Source organism: Cyanistes caeruleus, chromosome 12 (genome assembly GCF_971803275.1).
Source record: "Cyanistes caeruleus chromosome 12, bCyaCae1.hap1.1, whole genome shotgun sequence".
Lineage (NCBI taxonomy): Eukaryota > Metazoa > Chordata > Aves > Passeriformes > Paridae > Cyanistes > Cyanistes caeruleus.
In genome coordinates this window covers 15,650,894-15,678,446 of record NC_141712.1, presented here as the reverse complement: position 1 = coordinate 15,678,446, position 27,553 = coordinate 15,650,894, and the positions used below count along the sequence as shown (strand labels likewise).

Below are 27,553 nucleotides of genomic sequence, written 5' to 3'. Positions count from 1 at the left end.
CCAAGCAGGACGTGGAAACAGAAGGACACCAAGGACCTTTTTGGGCTGCTCAGGAGACAGAGTGAACAGCTGGTGCAGCTGCTATTCCCTGGGCAGCGTGCATCCCTGCTGCTGGGCTCTTGCCAGCTGGAGACCCCTCAGCACTGCCCGCAGCCAGCGGGATGATGGGCTGGATTGACCGGGTGGTGCCCCAGCCCCCGGTGCCCCACGTGGCAGAGGAGACCCCTGTGCGGGAGCTGGAGCCAGCTAAGGTGAGCAGAGAGCCAGCTTGGGGATGATGGGGACACCATGAGGAAGATGAGAGGTGCCTGGTGCCTCTGCATCCATCCCCTGCAGCACCCAGGGATGCTCCACAGCATCCCCAGGAGGGATAGGGGCTGGGATGCACTCCTGCTCTGAGCTGCTGGGAAGCAGCAGGAGGATGGGGAGTCCCTGGGGTTTGCAGCCACCTTTGAACAGGGACAGTGTCCCTCGTGCCTCATTCTCTGACACCTTCTGCCTTTTGCCCTGAAGGCACCAACAGGAAAGGCCAGTGGTCCCACAGATGTTGCTGACCGGGCACGCACTGAGGGTAAGCCCCACACTGGCTCAGGCTGCACATCATTGTTCCTGTACCCACCTTTCTCACTCCTGCCTGGCCTCCTGGGGGCTGCCAGAGTGGTGATAAGAGCTTGTTTTATTTTCCCCTGCTGCCATTGAAGAAACGGAAAAGAAAGTGACCTTTGTGGTCTCTGAGGACTCGAGTTCTGTGTTTGACAGGTACAGCTCCTGCACCCTTCGTGCAACATGATTTGATTGGGATTTTGCTTTTCGGGGGTGGGATGCCTTGGATGGTGTTCCCAGCTTGACTCACACCCTTTCCTGGCAGTGTGGGGAGTAGTGTGCTCTCCTGGCTCTCCTATGGGCTGGAGAAGGTGATTCCCCAGCCAGCCCCAGCCCCAGGGCTGCAGGCACTCGGGAAGAGCTTCGAGACAAGCATCGACATTGCTGATGAGGTAGGAGACAGATCTGGGAAGTGGTTTGGTGTATTTGAGCTTCTACCTCTTTTTACCTTTTCTTCTTTTTTTCTTCTTATCACCCTCCCAGTGCTAACTGGGAGCACTAAACCCTCCCTGCATGGGTTTCTGCCCTCATCCATCCCTGGGGAAAGGGCAGGTTTCCCTCCCCACTCAGCGGGATGATCCCTCTCTTGGGCTGTCGGGTTTTCAGACAATCTGTTCGGCTTTTCAGACAGAGGTCCAGGTCCTTGGGGATGAGGACGACGATGGTCTGGGTAAGGAGAGCAGGGAGTTGGTAGTTTGCAGCATCCTGGACTCCCACATCCCACCTCCCCGACTGGTGATGCCAGCACTATTGTCCCCTTGTGCTGGCTGATGGGGGGACCTGAAGCTGCCAGCAGTGCAGATTCCCCACGCCCACAGCAGTGCTCTCCTTGCAGAGATAACTCCCTTCGATCCCGAGGAGGACGTCTCCGAGGGCGAAGCGGAGCCCGTCCCGCAGGAGTGGTGGGTGCCCCACCAGGTCTGGGGGGATGTGGGAGGGCAGGAGGGTGCAGGATGAGCTCCCTGAGCCCGGTGCTCTCCCTCAGGGCAGGAAACCGGGTGCTCAGCTGGCTGTCACAGGGCTTCGAGAGGATTTTGCCGCAGCCAGAGGGGATGAAAAAGCTGGAGGTGAGCACTGCCCAGCTCGGGAAGAATTGGGGGCTACCGGGTAGAGATGAGAGTGAGGCGAGCTCCCTGCCTTCATCTTCCTGTACACCCCAGCTGGGACCTTGGGGAAGAAAGCCCCAAGGGAATTCAGCAGAGCAAAAAAAGACCTCTGGGTGCCCCCCCCGGTGTTCCTCAACCCTGCTGCAGGGAGGACCCTTCATTTGGGACTGACCTGCTGGTGTCAGCAGCGCTGGTGTCTGGGTTAAATGGTTATTGTCATGGCAATGGGACTGAAACCACAGCGGGCATGGTTGGGTGTGTGGGGCTGAGATGTGGCTCCTCTTGTGGTGGGGGCATGTCCACCTGGGGTGGCCTGAGGGCTCAGGCAGTGCTTTGCCACGTCCATCCATCCGTCTGTCCCTCCACAGACAGAGCCGAAGGAGAAGAGCGAAGGAGCGGTGGAAGGTGAGCGATCCGATCCCCCCGGTGCCCTGAGCTGGGCTGTGGGCAGCGCTGGCACTGCCTCTCATCTCCATGCCCAGGATACCCACTGTGCTGGGACTGGTGGGGACACAGCTCCCAGGGGTGGGGACACAGCTCCCAGCGGTGGGGACACAGGTCCTGCCACCATGGCACAGCCCCTACACAGCTTCTGTCCCCAAAGTGTCCATGCCCTCATCCAGGCAGGGCCAGGGCAGCCCCTCAGGCCTGTCCCTCTGGGACCTGACTCTTCCTGCTCCACTTCCCAACAATTTTTGACTGCTCCATTGCCTATCTTCCTCCTTCTTTGGAATAAACCTGAGCAGACGCTAAAGGGACTAAAACCCAGGAGAAATCCAAATGCAGCGCTCCAGCCGAGGAGAAGGCAGCAGCAGCCAAGGGGCAGCCGCAGCCCGTGGCCACCCCCAGCCCTCGGCCCGCGGCTGTGGACGGCAGCAGGTAACCCCAGTGGCACCTTCTGCCGGGCTCTGCTGGCCAGAGGAACGGCTGGTGCTGGAGCAAAGGCTCTGGCTGCCAGTTCTAACTGCGGTTTCTTGTCTCCAGGATGTTCAGCTGGTTTGTCCAGGGGCTGGAGAAGGTGATGCCGCAGCCGGTGACCAGGGAGAAGCAGGACACACAGGTATGCTGTCTGATGGACAGGAAAAGAGCACGGGAACACCACATCCCTGACGAGCAGGGCGTCCCCTGCCACACAGATGCCACTAGATCAGTGCTGGGACCTGCTGTGCTTTGGGCTGTCACCAAGTTCTGTCAAGAGAACAAGTCCCTGTGACCCGCTTAGCTGATGAAAGTCAATGTTTGGCTTCTAAGCAGCCAAAGATCCCATAGCATGCACTTTCTTTACTGGTTCCTTGCCTTTTTGTGCAGCACTGGCTGGTGTCCAGGCTCTGGCATCTCATGCAGGTGTGGTCCCAGCTCTAAGGAGAGGTGGCAGCAGCTTTACACAGCTCTCCTTTGCTTCCCTGGCCCCCAGACAAACTCACTGAAGTGTTCCTGCCCTGTACCACTTGTACCTGCACTTGTATGAGTGTGGGGATGCTTGTCCCCATGGCCAAGACATCCAGCTTGCCACAAAAACGGGGTACTTAGGGTAAAAGGAACATCTTTACCGAAAATGGGGCATTGAGGGTAAAAATTGAGGGTTCCTGAAAATGAGCAGTGTCTCAAGGTCCCCTTCTCCTCTTGACAGGGAGTGGCCACAGCAACCTCGAGTCCTGTGGAACAAAGTAAGTGGTGGCTCCATTTCTTCTTGATGGTTTGACTGCCAAGCTCGTTATTAGCTTGGGTTGCTGGGAAGAGGGGTCACTGGCACCTCTTTTCTCCTGGTCTGCCCTGGGTGCCAGCTCAGGAGCCCCTGGAATCCCCCAGGGACTTGTTGACAATGGAGAAGAGTGAGCTGTTGCTGTGCTTGGTAAAACTCAGGCTGAGGGAGTCTCCAAGTGCACATCCTCAGGTCCTGGGTTTTGAGGTTAGTGCTGATATCAAAGTCTGTCCTGAGCTGTGTTGGAGCTGGAGGGATTTGACCAAAGAATTACAAGGGAATTAAAATCTGCTGCTTTCTTTCCCTCCTTTGGTGTTTGCCAAGCCTGGTGTAAGATGTCTAGGAAGGTATCCCAGGAAAACAAAATGCTGGGATTAGATGTCTTAGAATGGAGTCTGCATGATTGCAGGAACCTGCAGGGTTCACACTGCTGTGTGCCTGTGGAGGGGATTGAGCACCAGCTCTGTGGGCAGGGGGGCTTTGCTCCCCACTGCAGCCACTTTGAGGGATGCTGGACAAAATGCAGAGCCCCAGCTGCCTCTGTGGATGGTCTGGGCAGGGTTACACACCCCTGTGCAAGTGCTGTCCCTTGAAAAGAGTGGCTGGCTGGGCTGTGATGGGACCAGGGACCTATTGAGGCGCATGGAAAATGCAGACCCCCCAGGGATATGCTGGAAAGTTACTCCTGCAGGCCAACAGCCTCTTGGCAGAACCTCAGAGAGGGAAATGCTGGGGGAAGGCATTTCTCCATGTGTTTGTACAAACTGGGGGCCTGTGTGCTGCCTTGGACCTCGGAAAGGGGCAAAGCCAGGGATGCTGCTGCATGTGCTGGGTGAGCACAGCCTTGGTGGCCAGCTGGCTTTGGTGCCTTGAGGCATCTCCAGGTCACTTAACCTGCCCAAGGAAGGGAATGATTGGGTCAAGCAAGAGATCTGCCCTGGCACCAAACTGCCAGCACGCTCATTAATGTTTTCCTTCTCCTTTTGTTTCAGGGGGCAAAGGGGCTTAGCGCCTCTGAAACAAACGGAAAACGAAGACCGTGGCAAACCAGCCCTTCCCACACCCAAAAGAGACCAGCCTGAGGAGAAAGCACAGCTGGGGAGGAAAAGCAAAGGGGAATCTGCAAATGGTCTCTAGCTCCTTCCCAGCTGGGGCAGTGGGAACCCATTGCTGGCACAGGGACCTGGTCCCAGGGCTGTCCCACTTGGCTCCCTCTTTGCTCTGGGAATTGGAGCTACTGGTTTTGCAGGATGGTATCTATGAGATGGGAGCTGTAATTTACAGGATGGTAGAAAAGCATCACTCAGGACACCTCGGTGGCAGAAAGCCTCTTGCTGCAATCTCTCAGCACTCCTGGTCCTCTCAATGCCCCCAGAACATCTGAATATTCACCCCGAGACTCCCAGCTGGAATCTCCAGGCTTGAGTCAACTTCTGCCTCTGAGGTGTAACATTATAAACCTCTTGAAGCTCTTGTCAGCTCCTTGTTGCTTTTCTTCCATAACTGAGTGTTTCCTCCCAGCAAGTGGAAAGGGCTCTGATTTGCAGCAGCAGATCAGGTGTGTGAGGTTAATCTCTAGGTGAATATGTAGGAGTCAATGATTAAACAAATTTGCCCAGGCTCTTCTACGAGAACTTACCCCAAACTCTCCTTACCCCCAACTATGGCTGCTCCCTCCTGAAGCTCACAGCTGCGTGGATGCAGCAGTAACTGCAGCAGCAGGAATGTCCCAGCAGGGAGGGGATTCCAGGGGCTGTTTCCAGCCCAGAGGTTGCAGGCAGGCATGGCCAGTGCAGGCACACTGGGCTCAGGGGGGTGGAAGCCCCTACGCTCCAGGTTTTGGATACAGACCTTGGAATAGCAGACTGAGTTGTGAGGGACCTTTGAAGTTGATCTGGTCCAGCTTCCCTTTCCTGAGCAGGGACACACTGGGAGATCTTAACCTGGCCTTGAACACTTCAAGGGATGGGGCAACCACAGTACACTATTCTTTACTTATGTCCAATATGAATGTCCCCTCTTTCAGTTTAAAACTGTTTCTCCTCATCCTTACAGACCTTGGTAAAAAGTATTTTTCCATATTTTGAATAAGCCCCCTGATGTATTGACAGACCAGGTTAAGATCTCCCACCATTGCATCTCTTTAGGACCATCCAGGCAACTGTAACAATGAGTTGTGAGCCAAGAGACCACCCTGAGATCCATCCCCTGTGTTTATATTGCATCTTGCTGGTACCAGGACACAGTCTTAGTATTTACATCATTTTCATATAATGTATCCAAAAGCCATGGTGTGCTTTAAAAGCCATTTCCCTGATTGCTACCCCATGTTTTTATTAATGGAGATCCAGAGGGAATGGGCTAAAGGCATTGTGGACACCATGGGGTGGGTAAATAAGCCACAGATATGACACTGCATGGGTTTCCTGCCTTTCTGTAGCTCAGTTTGCACGTTTCCTATTAGCTTTGTTGTGGATATGTAAGTTTTGCTGTCAGGCAGACCTCAAAATAAACTGGTTTTACAGTAAGCGGATGTGCTTCCTCCTCCTGTTTCTCTGGTGTGAGCCTGACGTGGTAGGATGGGAACCCCTGGGACATGGAGAGGGCTCATCATGGGTCAGACTCCCCACTCTGCAGCTGACCTACAGCCCCCAGTAGCCTGCTGTGGGTTTTTCTCCAGTGATGCTGGGAAGTGACAAGGGGTGTGGGATGTTACTTTCCTGGGAGAGTGCTCGGAGAGGCCAGGACACGGTGCTGAGTGTTGTGATGTGGGCTCTGGGTTGGATCTTGCAGACCCAGGGCCCTTGGGCTGTGCTAGCACAGCAAATCCCTGGGGGTTCACAAGGGGAAAGGCTTTGGGCTCTTCCAGACTGCAAGGAGAGACAAAACATGGCCTGTGCTGGGAAGCCAGCACTCACCTGTGTGCAGAGGATTAGAGCTCTCATGGAATCACAGAATGGTTTGGGTTGGAAGGGCCCTTAAAGCTAAACCCCCCTGCTATGGACAGGGACATTTTCCACTAGACCAGGTTGCTCAAGGCTTTCATGGGGTTTTGGCTGTGCTTGGTGCAAAATGATGAATTTCCTTCTTCCTCCTGGCAAAGGGGCCCAAGGCACCCGTGCAGCACAGCTCAGGGGCAGCAGGGCTGCCCAGCTCTGCAGGCTGAGAGCTACTTCAGCACTGCCCCATCGAGCCAAGGAAACCTGGGATCTGCCCTAACCTGACCTCTTGAGAATGTGCTACTGTCACTCCATCACCTCCCTTTCCTCATTCCTGTTTCAGTTCATGTAGCCCCTGGGGAACAGGAGGAAACTCATCTCGTCCTGAAAGAGATTGATGATGGCCAGATTAACGAAGAGGTGGCGGCCTGGGCTCACAGGGCTGAGCTGGAGGCAGATGCTCATTCCCTCCCCACCATACAGGAAGAACCTCAGGAAGAGGAGAACAGGTAGGGGAAGGGAGATGCTGTTGGTGGGCAGGTCTGTGTGTTCTCCAGTCCCCAGTGTGGTGGCCATGGGAGGGGACAAGCCTGTCCCTGGGCATCCATCCTTGCAAGTGCTGGCGGTGGAGCTGCCTGTTTCCAAAATGGGGGGCATGCCCCAGTAGGATCCAAAAGCTGCTTGATCAAATGTCTTTTTCTTCTGGTGTCTTGATTCTGGTCAGGGCAGGCAGTGGCAGAGCCATGAGAGCAATTCCCTACAAAGGACAGGTGAGGGAGGCTCTGCTTAGGCTCCTGTGAGCAGATTTTGGCTCCAAGGCAAGAGGCCTTGGACCTTGTTCCCAGCACTTGTGCATGTAGCTCTATTGGCATTCAGAAATGCAAGTTGTCTCTGTATAATTCACCCTTACTTCTGCCAAAAGAAATCCCTGCTGGGGTCTTCCCAAGGGCTGGGCAGAGTGTCCAGAGCCAGGAGTGAGCCGTGCTGCAGCAGGGGGATGAGAGGGGCCCATGCATGCTCACAGAGGCTTTCTGAGCCCCCCAAAATGCTCCCTGAGCCCAGCAGAGCTGGGTGAGCACAGCATTTCCCCCTCCCACACGGGCAGTGCTGGGCCTTGCTCAGCACAGGGGATGCCCTGAGCCAGGCTGGCTCAGCAGAGCTCCCCTCTGCTGGGTCAGAACCCGCGGGATGTGCAGAGCTCCCCGTGCCAGCCACACACCCCTCGGAGGGTTTTACCTAACCGGCTTCTCCTTTCCAGACTCTGCTTGGGCTCCCCAAACGTGACCAAGGGGGAAGAGGAAAAGGAGGAGGAGGAGAAGAAAGAGGAGGAGGAAGAGAGGAAGAAAGAGGAGGAAGACAAGAGGAAGAAAGAAGAAGAAGAAGAGATGAAGCAAGAGGAGGAAGACAGGAAAAAGGAGGAAGAGGAGAGGAAGATGGAGGAGGAGGAGGACAGTAAAAAAGAGGAAGAGGGTAAGAAAAATGAGGAGGAAGAAGAGAGGAAGAAGAAGGAAGAGGAGAGGAAGCAAGAGGAGGAGGAGGAGGAAAGGAAGAAAGAGGAGGAGGAGAGGGAGGAAGGGGAGAGGAAGCAAGAGGAGGAAGAGGACAGGAAAAAGGAGGAAGAGGAGAGGAAGAAAGAGGAGGAGGACAGAAAAAAGGAGGAAGAGGGCAAGAAAAAGGAGGAGGAGGAGAGGAAGAAGAAGGAGGAGGAGAGTAAAAAAGAGGAAGAGGAGAGGAAGAAAGAGGAGGAGAAAAGGAAGATAGAGGAAGAGAGGAAGAAAGAGGAGAACAGGAAGAAAGAGGAGGACAGGAAGAAAGAGAAAGAGGAGAAGAGGAAGAAAGAGGAAAAGAGGAAGAAGGAAGAGAAGAGGAAGAAAGAGAAGGAGAAGAAAAAAGAGAAGGAGAAGAAAGAGGAAAAGAGGAAAGAAGAGGATAAGAAAGAGGAGGAGCAGGAAGAGAGTGCAGAGTGAGTGGCTCCCGTCGCCTTTATGGCTTTGTTGGAAATGAGCGTGATTGCAGCTTTTGTCTCAATTGCGTTGGCCAGCTGGAGGGGCTGACAGAGCCCCGGCAGAGCCGAGCTGCCTGCCTGCCGAGGGATGGGGTGCGGGAGGGATCCGGCTCAGCCCGGGGCTCGCTGCTGACGCGGCCCCTGGGGACAGGCGAGTGGCCCCTGGGGACAGGCGAGTGGCCCCCGGTGACACGGGCTGGCTCCGTGGCAACCGTGGCTCCTCCTGGGGCTCGCCGGGGGCGGGAGCAGCCAGCCTCGGGAGATGGGCCCTGCTGTTTACAGCGTGCCCATTAATTCGGTTTGGGTGTTGCAGAGCTGAATGGAAAGACAGGGTTATGTGTTGTGTCTGCAGACGCTGCTTCATACAAGTAGGTACAATTTTACATTTTTTCCTGTTGCAGGAAATAGCCGAGTTCTTGTCAGCTGTGGGAGGTGGTGACTTTGGTCTAGGTGGTATTGGGTGACATCTTTCTGCTCAGATTAGTAGTTTGCTCTGATTTCACATGAGATAAATATTTAGGGATTTATTACCTAGCACTACAATATTATTCTCTGTTAATTCTCCTAAAGTAGCTAGATTTTCAGGAAGAAGCTGAAAACACATGATTACCCAGTGTCAAACCCATGTGTTTGTATTTCATCAAAATCTGTTCCTGGAGCTTCCCTATAGAAACATGAGCTTCAGTTGTGGGGGGAATAAGATGCTACTCCATCCTTCAATGTGTTTATTTATTGGGAAAAGAGAGAGAGACCAACAGGTTTTTTAGTTTAGGATGGAAAGATTTGTGATCACATTTGAAAGGAGCATAATTTAAAATATTAAGGGGGAAAAATATTTAAAATAACAAAACAAATATTTTAATGCATTTAGCTGTCTTAAAATTCTTCTCATTATTCCAAATCCCTGCTTTTCATTTCTTGCCAGGAAATATCAAATCAAGAGATAAATGCACAGAGCAACAATTGAGGTGCTTTTATTTCAGTTATGAAGTTATATTAAGGCAATAAAATCAATCTTGAGAGCCCCTTTGTCAGAATGGTGGAGCTGAGGTCTGTGCTTGCTGCTGAAGGAAAATGAGAATGATGTGTCCTGGTGGTGTCTTGCACAAGCAAATGTGGGATTTGAATAGTGCTTGTGGGAAAGCCTTGCCTGGAAATTAGCTTTCAGCTTTTTATTTGGCCCATTTCAATTATATGAGAAATTATTATGCACAGGAGGAGAAACATTCTGCCTGGATCTTTCTGCCTCTGCAATTTTTGCTTATGCACATGCCATGCCCTGTTTTGTTTATGTGCCTCTCACCTGGTTGCCCAGGCAGTATTTTTTTCTCTCCCTTGCAGACCCTTGCTGCAGCCACCTTGTCTCCCTGCTGATAAGGCTGTGGATGAAGCCTGTCTTGCCGAGGAGGCCCTCAGGGTTGAGCAGCTGGAAGAAGTTGAGATAAGTAATCTCCAAGGTGCTCTTGTGCAGGTACGGCGTGGCGCCTGCTTGGGCTGCGGGCTGCAATGAGCTCTTGCTGCCCTGCAAGTGCTGGGGGCTCAGAGCTTCTCGAGGGGATGCAGTGCCCTGGAGGAGCAGACTGGGCTGGGCACTGCACATGTTTCCCCCCAAGATATCCCCAGCCCTGAAGCTGGGGCAGCAGAAGTAGCTGTAGATGCAGGGAGGCCTCATTTCACCCCACAAGTGGGCACTGAACAACAAGCTGAGTGTCTGGCGAGTAGGAGGGATATGGGGCATCCAGCCAAGCTGCAAAGTCTGCTCTTTTACTGACAGAATGGGCTTTTTCTCCTTAAAATTGCTTTTTTTTTTTTTTTTATTTTGAAGGTGGAAGAGGAGACAGCTGAAGCTGCTGAAACCGATGCTGAAGGTACAACCTGTAGCAGTATGATGCCAAACAGGGATGAGGTGAAGCAATGCCTGGTGGGGGGAGAATCGAGCTTCTCCTTTCCTGTCAGGGAGCAGGCAGTGATTTCCCTGCAGCGTGGGCCTGCAGGGGCAGTCAGGGCTTTCCACTGGGGTAAAACATCCTGAGGGCACAGCACAATGGCAATATTGGCATTGGCTGGAGCTAGCTCTGAATGTACAATGCTGTTGTTTAAGCCATGATGTGAAACAAGGGCTTCTCCTTCAGCTGGAGAATGTGAATGGATAAAAAGTATTTTCTCTACCACTTTTCTCCATTTGGGAAATAACCAATGGCATAAAACACATTTTAATATAACGTTTTAGGAAACAGTGATTGGTAATGAAGTGAGTTCCCATTGCAGCCTGACTGAGCAAAGGCACATCCTGGCAGAACTCCACTGACATCAGGAAGTTGCACGGGGAATGGCTTGGTCTCACCCCGAGATTCTCTTTTAGAGGGGCAATGATGCTAGAAAATGCTGATTTGTCAGGAACTGCAGTGATAGGACAAGGAGTAATGGGTACAAACTGAAAGAGGGGGAATTTAGGTGAGATTATTAGGAAGAAATTCTTCACAGTGAGGGCGGTGAGATACTGGAACATGTTGCCCAGGGAGGTTGTGGATGCCCCAACCCTGGCAGTGCCCAAAGCCAGGCTGGATAAGGCTTTGAGCAACCTGGAGTGGTGGGAGATGTCCCTGTCCATGGGACACAATCTTTGAAGTCCTTTCTAACCCTTAACCTTCCTCGATTCCATGACAAACACGTGTTAGGATGCCCAGCACTGCAGCCGTGTGCTACCACCCCCTGTGAGCAGCAGGCAGCCCCAAAGCCCCGTCAGCCCCGCGTTTGTGCCGCGACACAACCCTCCCGTCTCAAACCACTCTGTGTTTTATTGCAGCTTCAGATGCCTTGTCCTTTGCTTGAAGCACCTAGCAGCTCCTAGCAGCATGGCCAGGCGGGCCCGGGACGTCGAGCTAGACCGGCTGGTGCATGCCCAGGCTGTGGCTGGCAGGGACCGCTCCCCTCCCGGCCCTGGGGCTCTAGAGCAGCTCCCCAATGTCCCCAGCTACCGAGCCAGCGCCGCCGCACGCACCCCCGGCCCTGCCGCCAGCAAGCCAAAGGCTGGAGTTGTCAACCCCAATTTTTGCACTGAGGAGCAATCCCCACTAGGTATTAGAGGTGTTGGCTTTGACCTTGTGTGGTTAGAGGGGCGTGGGGTGGGGGGCATTCCTGGAGTAGTTGCTTTTTTTGTTGCTTTCTGGTGCGGGAAAGAATTAAAAAAAAAATAAAGCGCGCTTCGTGTTGCAGCACAGAGGCTGGGGAACAAAATACAAGTGTTTGTCTGCTTCTGCCTCATCACTATGTGCCTTTTTAGCTGAGCCTAGAGAGTGTTTGCAAATGCTGTGCGTTTAGAGCTGCTGAGAAAAGCTCTCCGGAAGGACCTGCAGGCAGAGGGTGCAATATCACCGCACAGTTTTCTCCGCAGCACTTGCGCAACCTGCTCATACTAAGGGGAGAGGAAGGTGGAGGTTTGCTGTTCATGGCTTTCTGCCTTGTCTGCAGCTTTGCTTTGCTTTGTTTTTAACCAGCAAGCCGAATTCTGCTGCTTTTCCTTACATGCAACAGCATTTTAACTTTGCAACCCAAACAGGCCTTTTCTCAGGCATTTAATCAAGTCACTCTCGATCCACTAGCTTCCCATCAGTGTGAAGCAGGAGGAGGTGCATGGGGTCTTTCAGATGTGTGAAAACCTCCCACAGAAGAAATCTTGCAGGAATTCATTGTATTTTGTTAAATAGCTAAGAAAAGACATCACACTTCACAGCTGAGCAACTGTGGGGTCAGCCAAGGTAGCCCCCAGTGCCATTTCTCCTTTGGACAACTGGCATCTTTCTTTACCCACTATAAATATCCAACCTTCCTGCTTCTAACCTTGCCTGTGGCAGGAAGCACTTATTACTTTTTCAGAAGAAAGAAGCCATAAATGCTTATTTAAATAGTGCCTTATTCTGCATGAAAAGCAAATACTGGTGGTGGTTTGGTGCTGTCACAATCCATGTGTTTACGTTCAGAAGAACCAGGAGAATCTCTACACCCTGGGAGGCAGGTTTGCTCCTGGAAATCCTGGGTTCCTGCTTGGTTCCAGCTGGGAATCCTCATCTCCATCGTTTTCCAAACCACGGGAACCCAAAGCTCAGATGGAGTAGCTGCAATCACTGCAAGCTGGGCAAGCAGAAGGGGAGCAGATGGCAGCTCTTAGAGTGCTAGAAACTGGGCAAAAAAAAAAAATAAAAAAAAAAGATAAAGAAGTGTTCCAAATGCTTAGGAGAAAGGAGAGCCAGGCAAGAAAAGAATGGAGGGAGAAGGAGAGCCCTTCCCACACGCTGCAGGGCCTGGGGCAGCTCTGTGGCAGTGACGGGGGAGCTGTCCTGGCTGCAGGCGGGGCCCTGTGCCCCCCTCACCTGCGATTGTTGTCCTTCCCCACGGAGCAGGAAATTACCCCACCGTGGAGATGAAGGATGTGGACAGCCCAGGCCATGCTGTGGAGATCCATGGTACCCATGGACCGGTGCCTGCTGCCAGCGCTCCCAACCTGCTGGCGGTGCCCGGCGCAGCATCCCCCAGGTACGGCTCTGCCCGGCCGCGGTCCCCGGCTGCCCCCGAGGGTGCCAGGACAGGAGCATTGATACAGCCACGTGGAGATGCTCCTTCCCAGCAGATCTGGACATTTGTCTGTTGTCCACCTGTCTCTGTTGCCAAGTTCAGAGCACAGAGGGCATATGTGCCTTCATCTTGAAAACAAACAATGTTCTTCTTGTATTTTTGCTGTGAGGGTTTGCAGCATGTCCCCCCCTGGGTTCGTGCTTTCAGAGGAGTGGTGGAAGCCCCATCCCTCAAAGTGTTCAAGGCCAGGTTGGATGGGGCTTGGAGCTATCTGGTCTAGTTGGAAGGTGTCCCTGCCCATAGCAGGGAGCTGGACTAAAGCTGGTCTTTTAAGGTCCCCTTCCAACCCAGATCATTCAGTGATTCTTTGCTTAGAGAGAGGGAGGATTAAAACTGAGCTTTAAAATTTAGGCTGGAGAAAGCTGATGTATATTTTCTGTTGTGGCACTAGGTTTTTTTGAGGCTCACTCTTGCAGAGGATTCAAAATGGAAGCTAAAGTGGGACTTTTCTGTGCTGAAAACCAGGTGCTGTAGTCATTCTCACTTAATAGTTTGGATCTCTTAGTAAACAAGCTCCTGGAGGAGCAAGTAAAATGGCAAAAATGTTCACAATCCAGTCTGTCAAACAGCTATTTAAACTGGGACAGCAGAGCCCAAGGCTTCATGTAAAATACCTGCAGTGAAAATACTTGAGAGCATTAAACATAGCTGCAGTTCCACGTGTGAGCATATAAACCCTTCTGCTGGGTGTCCAGGGAGTGTCTCAAAACAACACTGGGTACTTTTAAAAGCAAGGAACACCTGTTCTCCTGCATAAAGAAATAATAATTATTTATTGTGAACCAGAAGGAAAATGCTCATGTCCTGCTGGTGTTTCCAGAGGAAGGAGACATAACTATGCATTGAGCAGTCACCCAGTTATCTCTAAATCCTTTCTACTGGCCACAGTCTTGTTTCCTCCATGGATCTGTGAAGGATTTGAGTGTACATGGTTTAGAGAGAGTCATAAAAGACTCATTGCAAATGAGCCACACACCTAACTGGAGCCTGGAAACAAGCTTCTGCAGATACCCAGGATACCCTGGCTGATGCCATATGGGCAGGGACCCTGTGCACCCCACGTCTTCTAGTGCCTGTGGCCTCTGGCTGCAGCATTCTGAGGGCACCAAAACCAGAGCAAGGTTTAGGCTGGGACAGGACCTTCCATCCCAGCTGGCTGCTCCCTGGAGGGGGCTGCAGGGCCCCCTAACAGAGCAAGGGGCTTCAGTGCAGGACAGCCCAGTGGGGCAGCGTGGTGCCCTGAGGGCACAGAGGCAAGGGAAGGGCAAATGGAGACTGCTGAGAGGCAATGGATGTTGTCCCAACAACATCCTTGGCACGACTATTTCTCCAACCTGGTGTTTTGGGAACCCCTCCATTCACATTGGAGAGTACTTTAAAAGGGGGGGTTGTGGTTTTCCTCCACCCCTGCACTGGGCACTTGGGAAAGGAAGGTTCATCAGTCTTGTTCACCTGCTCCACCTCCCAGCAGGACACACCTGAGAGCCAGCGAGGCTGAAGGTGGTGAGGTCACAGCATTTGGCTTTCTTTGTGAGATCTGTGATGGCAGGATGACCTCCCTCAGCATCCTGCTTTCTCCTGCTCCACACACAGCACCGAGACATTTTGTGCCATGGCCAGTGGTATCAGCAGCTGTGGTGGCAGGAGACAACTTCTTCATCACAGCTAAAGTTCTGGACTTGGCTGCAGGTTTGCAAACAGGTCTAGATTTTTGCTCGGACTGTTGTCTTCATATTCTGCTTCCCTTCCAACACCTTTCTTGCCCATGTGTAAGGAAGTCACCTGAGAAACCCGTCTGTGCCAAAGGGAACCCCAGCTATGTTAGAACACAGCTTCTAGCTATTGCTGGCACTGCAGTTTCCTCTCCTGCCTCTTGAAGTGCAGAGATGTGAAGCTGTGGCACTGGGGGCAAGCACAGGGCGATACCTGCCCTTCGTGCATCTTGCCAGGTACCCAAACTGGGCTGCAAAATGGGCCAGGTGTCTGCATGTCCATGGAGCCAAGGGCTTGTTGGTGCTCAGGGAGAAACAGGGCTCTAGCAGGAAAGGAACAGGGGGGTCACTCCCATCTACTCCAGGAAATGTCAGAAATTAGGGGAAACTGACCCTAGTAGGGGAAGGGGAAAGAGAAAACTGGTCCCACCAGGCAGGGGGAGGAGGGGGAGGAGGGAGAGGAGCCAAGCTGATTCTCACTCGCTGTGTTTGTGTCTGCAGGAGGAAGCAACTGCTCCCAGAGGATGGTCTGGACGAGGGGCTGGTGAGCCAATCCCCCAGGCCAGTGCTGGGCTGGGATGAGGAGCAGAGGGAAAGGTGTGTAATGGGCCCAGGGGTTCAGGATCAGCCAGGGGGTCACATCCTGGGGCTGGGCTGGAAATAGCAAAGATCCCAGGAGTGCTGGGATACCAAAGGGAGAGGGAGCCATGCCACGTGGTGTTCTTCTCACTGCACGATACCCAAATAAACACAGGTCAATCCTAATTCAGATGCTGTAGGTTAAAGAATAGGTCACGGTTCGAGGCCAGGCTGGATGGGGCTTGGAACAACCTGCTCTAGTGGAAGGTGTCCCTGCCCATGGCAGAGAGGTTGGAAAGAGATCACCTTAAGGTCCCTTCTAACCCAAACCACTCCAGGTTTCCATGACCCCCTGAACCTGCCCTGAGGCTTTCCTACCTTCATGAAATGCCCGCTGGTGTCCCCGCAGCCTGCCCCAGCGCATCGGCTCGGCCACCAGCCTGAGCAGCGCCGTCATCAACACTCGGCTGCAGGAGCTGGTGAGGCTCTTCAAAGAGAGGACAGAGAAGGTGAAGGAGAAGCTGATTGACCCCGATGTCACCTCGGACGAGGAGAGCCCTGTGGCATGTGAGTTCAGGTGGGGCTGGGAGTGCTTCCCTGCTGGGTCCCCGTACACGCTGTGTTTTCTGGGAGGCAGCTGTTTTATTAACAGTTTAAAGACCTTAAAAAAAGCTGAAGTAAGAAGATTTTTCTGCCCTTTGAAATAACTGTGTGGCCTCTCCCAGCTCCCACCAAGCCAGTGCATGCAGCAGCACCGGTGCCTGCCCCAGGAGGAGAGCTGGAGGGGGACAAACCCTCGAGGGATGACCACTACTGTGAGATGCTGTGCTGCACATTCAAGCACCGGCCCTGGCTGGACCGCCTGAAGAGCTACCAGTTCCCCAGCAGCATCGACCCCCTGACCAGTGAGTGATGGAGCACGGCCTCGTGCCTGGGCTGGGGGCAAGCTGGTGGGACTGGGGCGAGAGGGTGAGGAGGTATAAAGAGGGGAGAACTAAGCAAGAATCAACTTAGTTTTCACTAAAGCACAGAATTTTAAATTCCTCTGCAAGGCACAGGCTTTCCTAAATACTTCCAGCTGAGGGTGTCAGGAACATGACTGGGCATTCTGCTTTCCCTGAGGTGTGGATATCCCCCCCCAAAAAAATTAAAATCACAAAAGAAGATTCCACTGCCTTGTGGCCACCCCTCAGAAGGCCAGTTCTTTCTTTAGTCTCTCATATTCCTCAGTCTTTTGGAAGCCTCTGGGCTCAGGCATCAGGCCACCAGTTCAGCATGGCTGGAAGGGAAAAAGAAAACAGGGAAGTTGGTGTTGTGGGAGCAGAACAAAAGCAAATATAGCTAAATGAGCAAAGTTAGAAGAAGCTTTCTGATGAAGCATGGTGTGTTCTGTGACTGGGGGTGCTCACTCTGTGCTAGAGCCCAGCTGCAGTTAAACACTGTCACCAAGAGACTTCCTGCAGGTTTTCCTGCTGTGCTGAGGGCAGGTCAGGGGATAGAAGAATCACAGAAGGGGATAGAAGATGCAGGAGATTCACACAGAGGAAGGATGTCTGCCCAGCTGGTGGTGGTGCTGTTCCCTGTGTGCAGATCTGATGTACGTGCTATGGCTGTTCTTCGTTGTCATGGCCTGGAACTGGAACTGCTGGTTGATCCCCGTCCGCTGGGCTTTCCCCTACCAGACTCCAGCAAACATCCACTACTGGCTGCTGGTGGACTACCTCTGTGACCTCATTTATCTGCTGGACATCCTCATCTTTCAGACCCGGCTGCAGTTCGTGCAGGGGGGAGACATCATCGTGAGTGCAGGGCACTGCATCCCACCCCTGGGGACCAGCCGTGGGGACCTCCCATCCCCCTGAGGGACACGGGTGCTGCTGGGCTCTGAACAAGCTCTCCAGGCTCTCTCACCATGGCCATGGTCATCAGGGCTCTGTCCCCTCTCAGAGACCACGAGCATCTCTCCTGACACGGGCTGGATAAGCCAGCAGCCTTTTTGTCTGCCAAACACACCATTTTTTGCTACAAAATCAATGCTATCCTATCCAGGAACTGTGTGGTCTCTGGTTCCTGCTCCTGGGTAGGGATGCCTGCTCCAGGGGTGGTTCTGCCCGTGGTGAGGCGCTCATTGACAGGCCCTGGCACAGCCCTGTGGTGCCAACCTTGGGCATGGGCGTAACAAACTCTGGGGTTAATTTTCAGGAGCACACCAGGCAGGATGCATCAGCAATTACAATCTGAACACACAGATCACATGCCTGAGATAAGGGAAGCCCTTGATTTCATTTCCATATTCAATTAAACAAACTGTGAAAAATCACACCTTGAGGGTACAGCCTCCCCATGACCGTGCAGATGCTCAGACAGGCAGTTTCCCCTGCAAATGCTGATTTTTTTGTGGTGCTGGCACTGTGATGTGCTTTTCCTGGGATGCAAAATCCCAGGATGTCCCAAGGTAGGATGAGAAGATGGCATGCAGCCAGGACTTCTCTGCTCGCTCTTCTCTCCTTTCCAGGCACAAAGGGAGCATCTTCCCTGTTGTGGTGCAGAGGAGGAAAGCCAGGCATGACCATGTTGGCCCCAGCTTCCCTTTCTCTAAGCAATAATCAATATTCCTCTCTCTCTCCTTCCTGTTCCCCTCCAGACTGACAAAAAGGCCATGAAAGAGAACTACCTGCGATCACAACGCTTCAAGGTTTGTCAAAACTTTCTTCATTCATCTGAATCTTTAATCTGCCCTGTGGGTTGCAGCCCCACCCCAGTGCTCCTGCAGGTCCCCACAGAGGTTTCTCCCTGTGTGGATTTCAGATGGACGTGCTGTGCCTCCTGCCCCTGGATTTCCTCTACTTCAAAGTGGGTGTCAACCCCCTGCTGCGCTTCCCTCGCTGTCTGAAGGTGAGTCAGGGCTTACAGAAGCAGGCAGAGCAGCAGCTGCAGGGGATGTGGAGGAGGTCTGTGCTGGCTGGGGTGAGCTATGGCTTGTCACACTCATCCATGATGACAGGAAGATTATAAAATGGAGGGAAGTTCTGTCCCAAAGGCTTTGCAGGGCTGTTGGTCAAACACTTCATTTCAATCCTAACTACTCACATTAAACTGGAAGGGTTCTTGTGGATGGAGACAAATCTGTCTGTGGCAGTCCATGCTGCAGAGGGGCTGTGGGAGGGAAATGAGGGACAGAGGGGCTTTATGGGGAGGTGACCTGGAACATGCAGCTCTCTTTCTCCTCCCAGTACATGGCCTTCTTTGAGTTCAACAACCGCCTGGAGGCCATCCTGACCAAGGCTTACATCTACAGGTGAGGGGCATGGGGGGAAGGAGGGAACATGGAAATGCTGTTTGCCACTGGGGAGGAAGGTTCCCTTCATTCTGCACTTGTTCTGGGTCCCTGATTTATTTCCCTGCTGTGCCTGGGCTGACACGGACTTTGGCTGATGTGGTAGGACATCAGGGTCCCAAAGCCTGCATGAGTAGGATCACCTCTCTCCAGCCCATGGGGACAGGGGTGCTGGCAGTGAAGGAGAGCCATCAGCAGATAAACTGCTTTTTCTGGCACTTCTGCAGCTGCAGGGCTGCAGGAGGCAGCAGCAGGGTTGGGGTGCTCTGTGACTCCTGCATTGGCAGGACCTGTATGGTCACCACTTCAAGGCTCCTACTGATTCCAGCAGACATCCTCTCCCTTCCTGCTCTCTCCTGGGTTTTTCTGCAGGGTGATTCGGACCACTGCCTACTTACTGTACAGCCTGCACGTGAACTCCTGCCTCTACTACTGGGCCTCAGCCTATGAAGGACTGGGCTCCACCACCTGGGTCTATGATGGGGAAGGAAACAGGTACAAGCCAGGGCTGGGGGTGTCACACAGCACAGCCTGCTGTGATGAGCTGGAGCAATAAGGGAGGTGTTGGGATACAGCTGGATTTATAAAAACCCCTGAAGCAAAGGGTTGGGAGTGCCAGGAGAAGATGTGGAGCCAGGGAGAATGACAAGGATGGGAGGGATGGGATGTGCAGTGATACACAGAGCTGAGAGGGCAGAGGTGGAAAGCAGTGGCAGCTTGAAGTGGCTGAAAAAATGGGATCCTGGTGCTGGGAAGCAGAGGAATGCTCCCTGGCCAGCCAGGATTGAAGAATGAATCCTGTTTCTATCTGTGTTGACTGCTGCCAGATTGGGATCAGGCCCCTCAGACCAGCCAGGCTGTGAGATGGGGACAGTGGCCAGCCCTTCCCCTCACCATGGCAACATGGTTACATGTCCCCTGTGCTGATTGATGCTACAGGCAGAGTCCTTGGCTCACAAGCTGAATGCCCACATCTGTGCTAATGTTGCTGCTAGAGAGTTATTTTGTATGATAGACAAATCTGTGTCCATCTTCAGGTGGAAACAAAACACCCAAGGGAATGCCCAAGACCAGGGCATCAGGAATTCACTTGGCTTCTCCTAAGTGCCATGCCAACAATTTCCTCACAAACACATTTTTTCCCCCTGATGATTTCTAAAAGTGTAAAAGTTGCTGAAAATATATTGCTGGTTTATGGCAGAGCTGTGAGGAGCAGAAAACAGGAGTAGCCAGAGCAGCTGAGCCTCCCAAGTGGAGGTTCCTGGAGGGACCATTGGTTCCCCTGCTCCTGTAGCATCTCCAGAAGCACCTGCAGGCGTGGTGGGGAGTCTGAAGCCCTTCAGTTTTTCCCTTTGTCATCCATAATAAATCTCAGCAGGCTCTGGCTTGCCATGATCAGAGGCTGTGAGCTCAAAACAGAAATGCCTTCAGAGCTGCCTCCTCTTCTCCTCCCAGCTACATCCGCTGTTACTACTGGGCAGTGAAAACCCTCATCACCATCGGGGGCCTGCCAGACCCCAAGACGCTGTTTGAGATCGTCTTCCAGCTGCTGAACTACTTCACAGGAGTCTTTGCTTTCTCGGTCATGATAGGGCAGGTGAGTTGGGATGGGGGGATTTACAGCCTCAGGTGAGGGTGGATTTGGTGGGTTTGATGCACAGGTTTGCTTCTCAGGGTTTGTTTCCCCCATGGGAAGACCTGCTCAGCATCGGTGCAAGACAAAAAGGATCTGGCAGATGCTGTTAGGGCTTGGCTTACATGCTTAACCCGCTGATGGATAAGTGATAGCAACTTAAAGTTCTCCTCCACCTCTTCCATTTAGATGAGAGACGTGGTTGGTGCTGCTACTGCAGGGCAAACTTACTATAGGAGCTGCATGGACAGCACCATTAAATACATGAACTTCTACAAGATCCCCAGAACTGTTCAGAACCGGGTGAAGACGTGGTACGAGTACACGTGGCACTCCCAAGGCATGCTAGGTGAGATCCAGCCACCCCAAGCTCATGTTTTACAGTGGTTGCTCTGCACACCTGAAATGTCAAATAGCACTACAGTTTGGGGGTGGAGGGTGGATTATTTTATTCTTCAGTATAGGGACTTGCTTGCCCACCTACAGAGTTTACAGACTGCCACTGGGTCACAGCACTTTGGTGACTTGGCATCACTCACAGCACACTGAGTCCAGTGTCCCATGTGCCCTGCAGAGAGGACAGTGCCTGTCCATCACTGGCCAGAGTGTGTCCAGCAGCAAAGCCACCAGCTCACCCTACCAGTAAGTTATCAGGCAGGACCAGAACCTTGTGTCAGCCCTTGTGGACAAGAAAAATGCTGACTTGGGCTTGGTAGTCTGTTTCTGAGAGACATCAGGGCAGGGATAATGCAAAAGGGTGATTTCCCATCATATTTCAGATTTAGACCTGCAGGTTGCTGGGTGGACAGAGGCTGGAGGAGACCCTTCTGTGTGAGCTGGCTCCTGCCCTCTGCCGCCAGAACGTGGGCCACCTCCCCACTGCCACATGAAGGACACACTCTCTGATCAAGTGTTGGAAGCAGCCACTTTTCTGCTTTGTCTCACAGATGAGTCGGAGCTGCTGGTGCAGCTGCCAGACAAGATGAGGCTGGACATCGCCATCGACGTGAACTACAACATCGTGAGCAAAGTGGCCCTTTTCCAGGTACCCTCTGCAGCACAGGCCCTGGCTGGCACAGCCTGCCACACCAGCACAGACTAATGCTGGCATGTTCTGGCTCTGTTTGGGCTCAGGGCTGTGACAGACAGATGATCTTTGACATGCTGAAGCGGCTCAGATCAGTGGTCTACCTGCCCAATGACTACGTGTGCAAGAAGGTAACGAGACTCTTGGGAGCCACAGGCCTAGGGAAAGCCAGGCCTGTGCCATCATCCTGGGTGGGAATTTGGAGCAAAAACATCCTCGGCTGCAGCTGCTCTTGTACAAAACTGACCCTTTCTGCTGCAGCTCTGAACAGCAGGAGAGCAGGGGAAAGCTGGTTGGAGTCTGTGGGAGGCTGAGATGGGAATGCTGAGGAGCGAGAACCATCAGGACATTTAGGGAGCTTGGAGAGGGCAGCATGGTCATGGGGATTTCCAGCAAGATGCTGCTTAGGGCATCCATGAGGTCTCCCTGTTTCTGGGCATCCCAGCCAGCTCCCCCCTTCCCTGCAGGGAGAAATAGGCCGTGAGATGTACATCATCCAGGCGGGACAAGTGCAGGTGCTGGGGGGACCCGACGGCAAATCCGTGCTGGTGACTCTGAAAGCTGGATCTGTCTTTGGGGAAATCAGGTGAGTGAAGCATTTCAGGGAGCTGGGGAAATACAGCTTGTGGGCTTTGGGTGAGGAGCATGGGAAGTGGAAGGATCAGCAGCATCCCAATTAATCTTTGTGGCTGAGACAAAAAAATTACAGCTTTTCTGCTGTTTTTGTCATCCTCTTGTCTTCTGCCCGGGGAGCTGGTGATGGTAAATATGGATAGAGGGATGGGAAAACTGACCAGAAAAGGTGTTTCACAAATACAGTCTCCCAGCCATTAATCCACCCCTGTCATGGGAATGAAAAGCCCTGTACCAGTGTAACACAGCAATACTGCTGCCTCCCCACAGCCCAGCAGACACTAGACTGGTGTAAAACACAATATTTAACCCTAAAAACCCACAAGCAATTTTTTATATAGCACTCCATTCAGCGTTTCCCTTTATCACCCTTTAAAAATTGCGCATGACAAATTCCATCAGGAGAGAAAATTAAACTCCGAGTCCCCTGAAAGAGAGAGGTGATGTGTGAAGATTTGGCGTTCCGAGCCTGTGAACAGAGGTGTTGATGTCTTGCATTCTCTCCCAGCTTGCTGGCAGCAGGAGGGGGAAATCGCCGGACAGCAAACGTCGTGGCCCACGGCTTCGCCAACCTTTTTATTTTGGAGAAGAAGGACTTGAAGGAGATTTTGGTGCATTACCCGGAGTCTCAGAAGCTGCTGCGCAAGAAAGCCAAGTGCGTGCTGCTTTCTAACCCGCGGGGGTTTGTAAACAGCAGAGCCCGGGGTTCGCAGTCTCGGGGGGTTTTTCTGTGTGTGTGAAGCCCTGGGGAGGCTCCTGCTGCTGGTGCTGGTGCTGCTGCTGGTGCTGGTGCTGGTGCTGGTGCTGGTGCTGGTGCTGGTGCTGCTGCTGGTGCTGGTGCTGGTGCTGCTGCTGCTGCTGCTGCTGCTGCTGCTGCTGCTGCTGCTGCTGCTGCTGCTGCTCCTGCTGCTGCTGCTGCTCCTGCTGCTGCTGCTGCTGCTGCTGCTGCTCCTGCTGCTGCTGCCGCTGCTGCTGCTGCTGCTGCTGCTCCTGCTGCTGCTGCTGCTCCTGCTGCTCTGCTGCTGCTCCTGCTGCTGCTGCTGCTGCTCCTGCTGCTGCTGCCGCTGCTGCTGCTGCTGCTGCTGCTGCTGGTGCTGCTGCTGTGCTGCTCCTGCTGCTCTGCTGCTGCTCCTGCTGCTGCTGCTGCTGCTGCTGCTGCTGCTGCTGCTGCTGCTGCTGCTGCTGCTGCTGCTCTGCTGCTGCTGCTGCTGCTGCTGCTGCTGCTGCTGCTGCTGCTGCTGCTGCTGCTCCTGCTCCTGCTGCTGCTGCTCCTGCTGCTGCTCCTGCTGCTCCTGCTCCTGCTCCTCCTGCTGCTGCTCCTGCTGCTGCTGCTGCTCCTGCTGCTGCTCCTGCTGCTGCTCCTGCTGCTGCTGCTGCTGCTGCTGCCGCTGCCGCTGCCCCGCTCCCGGAGCCGGCTCCGCTCGGCAGAGGGCACCCGGCCCCCGCCGCCGCCTCCGGCTGCCAAAATCCCCCTCTCGGAGCGGGTGGAGCACGGCCAAAGTGCCTTCGTTTAAAAAAAAAAACTGTCCAAAGATTCGTTTTCGTTTCGATTAGATTTGTTATCCTGTCCTCCCTATGACACATAAAGACCCTTGTCCCTTTGACGCTCGGTTTCCCTGCATTATAAACCCAGCTTTTAGCACGTGTTCCCGGGCTGACATCGCCTCTCCCTTTCCGTGCTGTAGGAAAATGCTGAAAAGCAACAAGAAGCCCAAAGATGAGAAGGGAGGCCCCGGAGCTGCGCTGATCATCCCCCCGAAAGCTGAGACCCCAAAGCTGTTCCAGGCTGCCCTGGCAGCCACGGGGAGGATGGGGGGCAAAGGGCCCCTGCGGCGGCTCCGCTGGAGGCTGCAGGAGCTGAAGGCGATGCAGGAGACACAGGTCAGCATGGAGAGCTTGAGGTGCCTTAAAGGACCGAGCTCAGGATGTTGGGGTCTGTCAAAGCGGGAAGGGCTGAGCCAACATCTTGCACAGGCCTTTGGGGGAATGCCAGCGTCCCACAGGGGTTTGCTTTGCTGTACCAAAGGGAAAGACATGAAATTTTTGCCTACCTGTGCTAAGCCTGAGTCTAATTTCTGGCTAGGCTATAACCACAGACTGATGAATGTCTCTTCTCTCCTGCAGAGACAGAGCCCCTCAGAATTAATCAGTGCACTGGCAGGGACACCCAGCACCCACAGCCCAGCTGATATTTCAAAGTTTTCACCAGAGATCCCCACAGCAGGCAATGCCATCCTGCCACTTCTTTTCCTCCCCTTTGCTTTTTGTCATGAGCAGCTGAAAAGGAAAACCACCCTGTCCTTTTTTTATTTTTCTTTTTTTAATTCCAGCTGTCTCGACTAAACTTGTAAGGAAAATTTTGTCTCCATGCAGACCTTTTTACTATTGTCAGCATGGAACCAGGCACACTTATCACATCTGGATGTGCAGAGGGAGGGGAGAGAGGAGCTGATAGGGAGTGTGGTGGCCTTGAGGCTGGGTAAACAGCAGCCAAGCATAGCTGCAGTCCTTCAGAGGCACGAGAGCCTTCAAACAATGTGGTGTTTAACATTAATCCATAACCAGTTAACAGCAGCAGTGAACAGTGTCACTGAGGGCTCTGAATGAGTGGAAAAAGCCCAGTTGCTGAAGGGTGCATGGGAACTAGCCCCACTGATGGGTGAGCAGGGCCCTGCTGACTTCCCTCTGCATGCCACATCCGTGGGGGAGGCTTCTAAGGCTCCTCTCTAAAGGAGGACAGGGCAGTCTGGGACTGCTCCCCCACAGCAGCACTGCTGCCAGGTTTGGCCAGGATCAGCCCCTCCAGAAGCTTCAGGAGCAAAACAAGAGTTAGTGCAGATGTGAGAAAGCTCCGTTGTGCTCCTCTCTCTGCGTTTCTCAAGGCATCAAGCTGACATCCCAAGGCAGAGATCCTGTGGTGGGGCCACAGAACACCTGTCCAGCTTTGCCGTGTTAGGGGTAGTGGGCAACGATCTGCTAAGGTTGGTTTTGCCTCTTTTTTTACTTGCAGGTTTCCAGTGTCAGCCCAACCCCACCAAAATCACCAGTGCACCAGAGATCACCTGTCATGTCCCACAAAGCACAAACCCGCCCAGGAGAAGAAATATCCTCAGAATCTTCTGATCATTCAGTCACCATTCGTGTGATTTCCACAGCAAAAGAAGAAGAGGAAATCCTTGCTGCTGAGATTTCAGAGAAAGATGAAAAAAAAGAAGAGAAATGAAACAGCAGCAGGTCCCAGGGCAGGCGTAGGAGTCAGGCAAATGCCTGGGCTAGCAGATTTTTGTTGTTAATGATTTGCATGCAGTGGCTGTAGGTTTTGCTATGTGCTGTGGGTAGGATCTGCCTCTCTCTTCTGCCCAAACCCTCAATCACTGCTGAGAAAAGCCTCTGCCATCTGACCCAGAATCATACAAGGTTTCTATGCTCTGCAGATCTATTGAGCACCTTTATGAATTTCCCACTAAATCTCAGGTCAGCCCCTTTGCTTTGAAATCCAGCCTTGTGGAGGGAGAGCTGTGGAAAAACTGCTTTTTATGGCTCTGGATGGTTAATGAGTGTTCAGACAAAGCATGAAGAGTTATTCACCTCTGACAGCTGAGTCACTGCTTGGCTAGAAACAACCAAGGGAAAAAAAACAACAAGGTTTCTCTGTTGGGCTCAAGGTTGACAGCAGCAGTGGGGAGTGATTCATCTGAAAAGGATGTGGGCTATGCTCACAGGCCAAGCATGGAGCAAATTAAACTGTCCTGAGAATGCCAAGCTCTGTCCCCAAGTGCCCAGACTGCAAGATGCTTGAGGGTCCCTGCGTGGTGCCAAGACAACCTTGGCTCTGCCACTGGGAAGAATTCCTGCCAGCTGTCCACCCTGGGAAGGTGGTGGACTCTCCATTACTGGGGGTTCTTATTGAGAGGTTTGATGAGCATCTTTCAAGGATAGACAAGCACAATCCTGGATGAGATGTTCCTGGAGGTCTTTTCCAGCCTTGGGATTTTTCTGTGCTGCCACAGCAGGGAGGGATAGAGCAGGAAGGGAGAAGCTGAGTTGGTTCCCAGCTGGGAGGGGAATGAGAAGTGCAGTGAGTGCTCTCCTCTCCCAGACAGTGTTTCAGAGTCAGCTCAGAGCCTGTAACGTGCCAACAAGCATGCACGAGCATGCAGGTGCTCCCCTGCACTCATTGCTGGATGTCCACATTTCCAGCAGGCAATTTCCAGCCTTTCAGTCACTTCAGACTGGCTCTTGGCCACATTTCCCATGGAGAGAGAAGCCACTCTGGTGCTGCTCATCACTGGAGTCATGAAGTCACTCTCCCAGCCGTGCTGGGACCGGGTGCTGGAGGGGAAGGGAAACATCTGGTCAGCAGCCAGCACCCAGCTGCTGGCTCAAGGTGTCCCATCTTCTTCCAGCACACCACGTCCTTCCTCATCTTCCTCAAAGTCAGCACCAAGCAGAGCAAGCTGCTGGCGAGCTGAGAGGTGGTGAGCAGCGCATGAGGCAGCGCTGGATGAGGTTCTGCAGCTCCTCCCCAAGTTTTGGGCTGTCCCTGTCCCCACAGGAGCCCCACTGGCTCCATCGAGAGGAGCCACTCTCCATCCTCTGGAGGAAAAGGGCAGGTTTTGCTGCAGGGCCCTGTCACCATGGCCAAGGGGCTTCTCAGGTGCTCAGCAAATGCTGTGAGCAGTGCTGCAGGTTCCACAGGTCTGGCTGTGACACAGCCAGCTCTTGGTGAAGGGTGGCAGCGCTGGCGTCACCCCCTGGGTGATCCCTCTTCCCATCAGCAGCCTGGGGCTGACCTTCACCTCCTTTGGGATCTTCTTTTCTTGCTTTCTTGCCCCCTTCTCTTGCAAAATGTATGGGTTTCTGGGGGGAGGGGAAGGAAAAGAAAAAGCCAAAATAGATGTTAGAATTAGTTAACTATGTCTTGTCTTCTTTTAAATAAATTTAATGAGCTCCACTATACTGCAGGAGGGTCTGAAACCATCACATTGCAGGAGAGAGCCTGCACTCACCCAAACCTCCCTGAATATTTCTCATCCTCAGTCATTTGCAGGTGGTTTCCTGCCAGGTAGAAGATTTTGGTGGGGAGTGCAAAGTAGAGGGTTTTTTGCATTCTTTAAATATTTATATAATCAAACCAGGAAACATGCAAACATCAAATTGAGGCTTTGATTTGCTGCTATGATTTAATATTCTTTAGAAAAAGCATTTAAATAAATAGTGGGCTATAATTGCTCTCATAATTCACTGCATCTACAATAAACACCATGTAGATTGCTATTCATTTGCTGTGGATTTATTTCAACATTCCAGCTCTTTTTCAACTTCTTGCTCACTCATGCACTGAGAGAGCCAGAAAATCCTCACATGCAGTTCACATTTCCCAATAAATAATTGAGAGGCTCAGAGGTCACATAATACTGGTCAAAGAATCGTAATTTGCCTTAAATCACCAATAGGAGGGGGGAAAAAATCTTTCTTAAATAGCAAAGATTGCTTGAAGAAATCCTAGTTTTCAACATGCAGTGTGAGCTGGTGATGGATACACAACTGGTAATTCTGGAACCATGGGGAGATCTGAAATTATC

At 52.8% G+C, this 27,553-nt stretch overlaps 1 protein-coding gene across 1 annotated transcript; it reads left to right on the top strand.

The window, feature by feature from the left end:
• The first annotated feature begins 8 nt into the window (after positions 1–8).
• On the top strand, positions 9–27,245 carry CNGB1 (cyclic nucleotide gated channel subunit beta 1). Its single transcript, XM_086847456.1, has 32 exons — positions 9–251; positions 514–571; positions 702–759; positions 869–995; positions 1,231–1,273; positions 1,439–1,505; positions 1,589–1,670; positions 2,078–2,114; positions 2,456–2,588; positions 2,694–2,769; positions 3,340–3,376; positions 6,694–6,859; positions 7,609–8,313; positions 9,697–9,826; positions 10,181–10,223; positions 12,756–12,888; positions 15,201–15,296; positions 15,688–15,845; positions 16,004–16,183; positions 16,869–17,077; positions 17,923–17,973; positions 18,087–18,173; positions 18,512–18,576; positions 18,988–19,110; positions 20,071–20,212; positions 20,438–20,597; positions 21,196–21,293; positions 21,383–21,466; positions 21,803–21,921; positions 22,477–22,623; positions 23,654–23,849; positions 24,979–27,245. The coding sequence occupies exons 1-32, from the start codon at positions 162–164 to the stop codon at positions 25,189–25,191; spliced, it is 4,113 nt and encodes a 1,370-aa protein (XP_086703582.1). The 5' UTR covers positions 9–161; the 3' UTR covers positions 25,192–27,245.
• The last annotated feature ends 308 nt before the right edge of the window (positions 27,246–27,553 follow it).

What these genes read in the sequence shown, in the direction of transcription:
- CNGB1 (XM_086847456.1), top strand. Translation starts at nt 162, where the DNA reads ATGATGGGCTGGATTGACCGGGTGGTGCCCCAGCCCCCGGTGCCCCAC. An exon ending in GGGAGAAGCAGGACACACAG is followed by an intron (nt 2,770 to 3,339) that starts GTATGCTGTCTG and finishes TCCTCTTGACAG; the next exon opens with GGAGTGGCCACAGCAACCTC. An exon ending in CGAGGAGAGCCCTGTGGCAT is followed by an intron (nt 15,846 to 16,003) that starts GTGAGTTCAGGT and finishes GGCCTCTCCCAG; the next exon opens with CTCCCACCAAGCCAGTGCAT.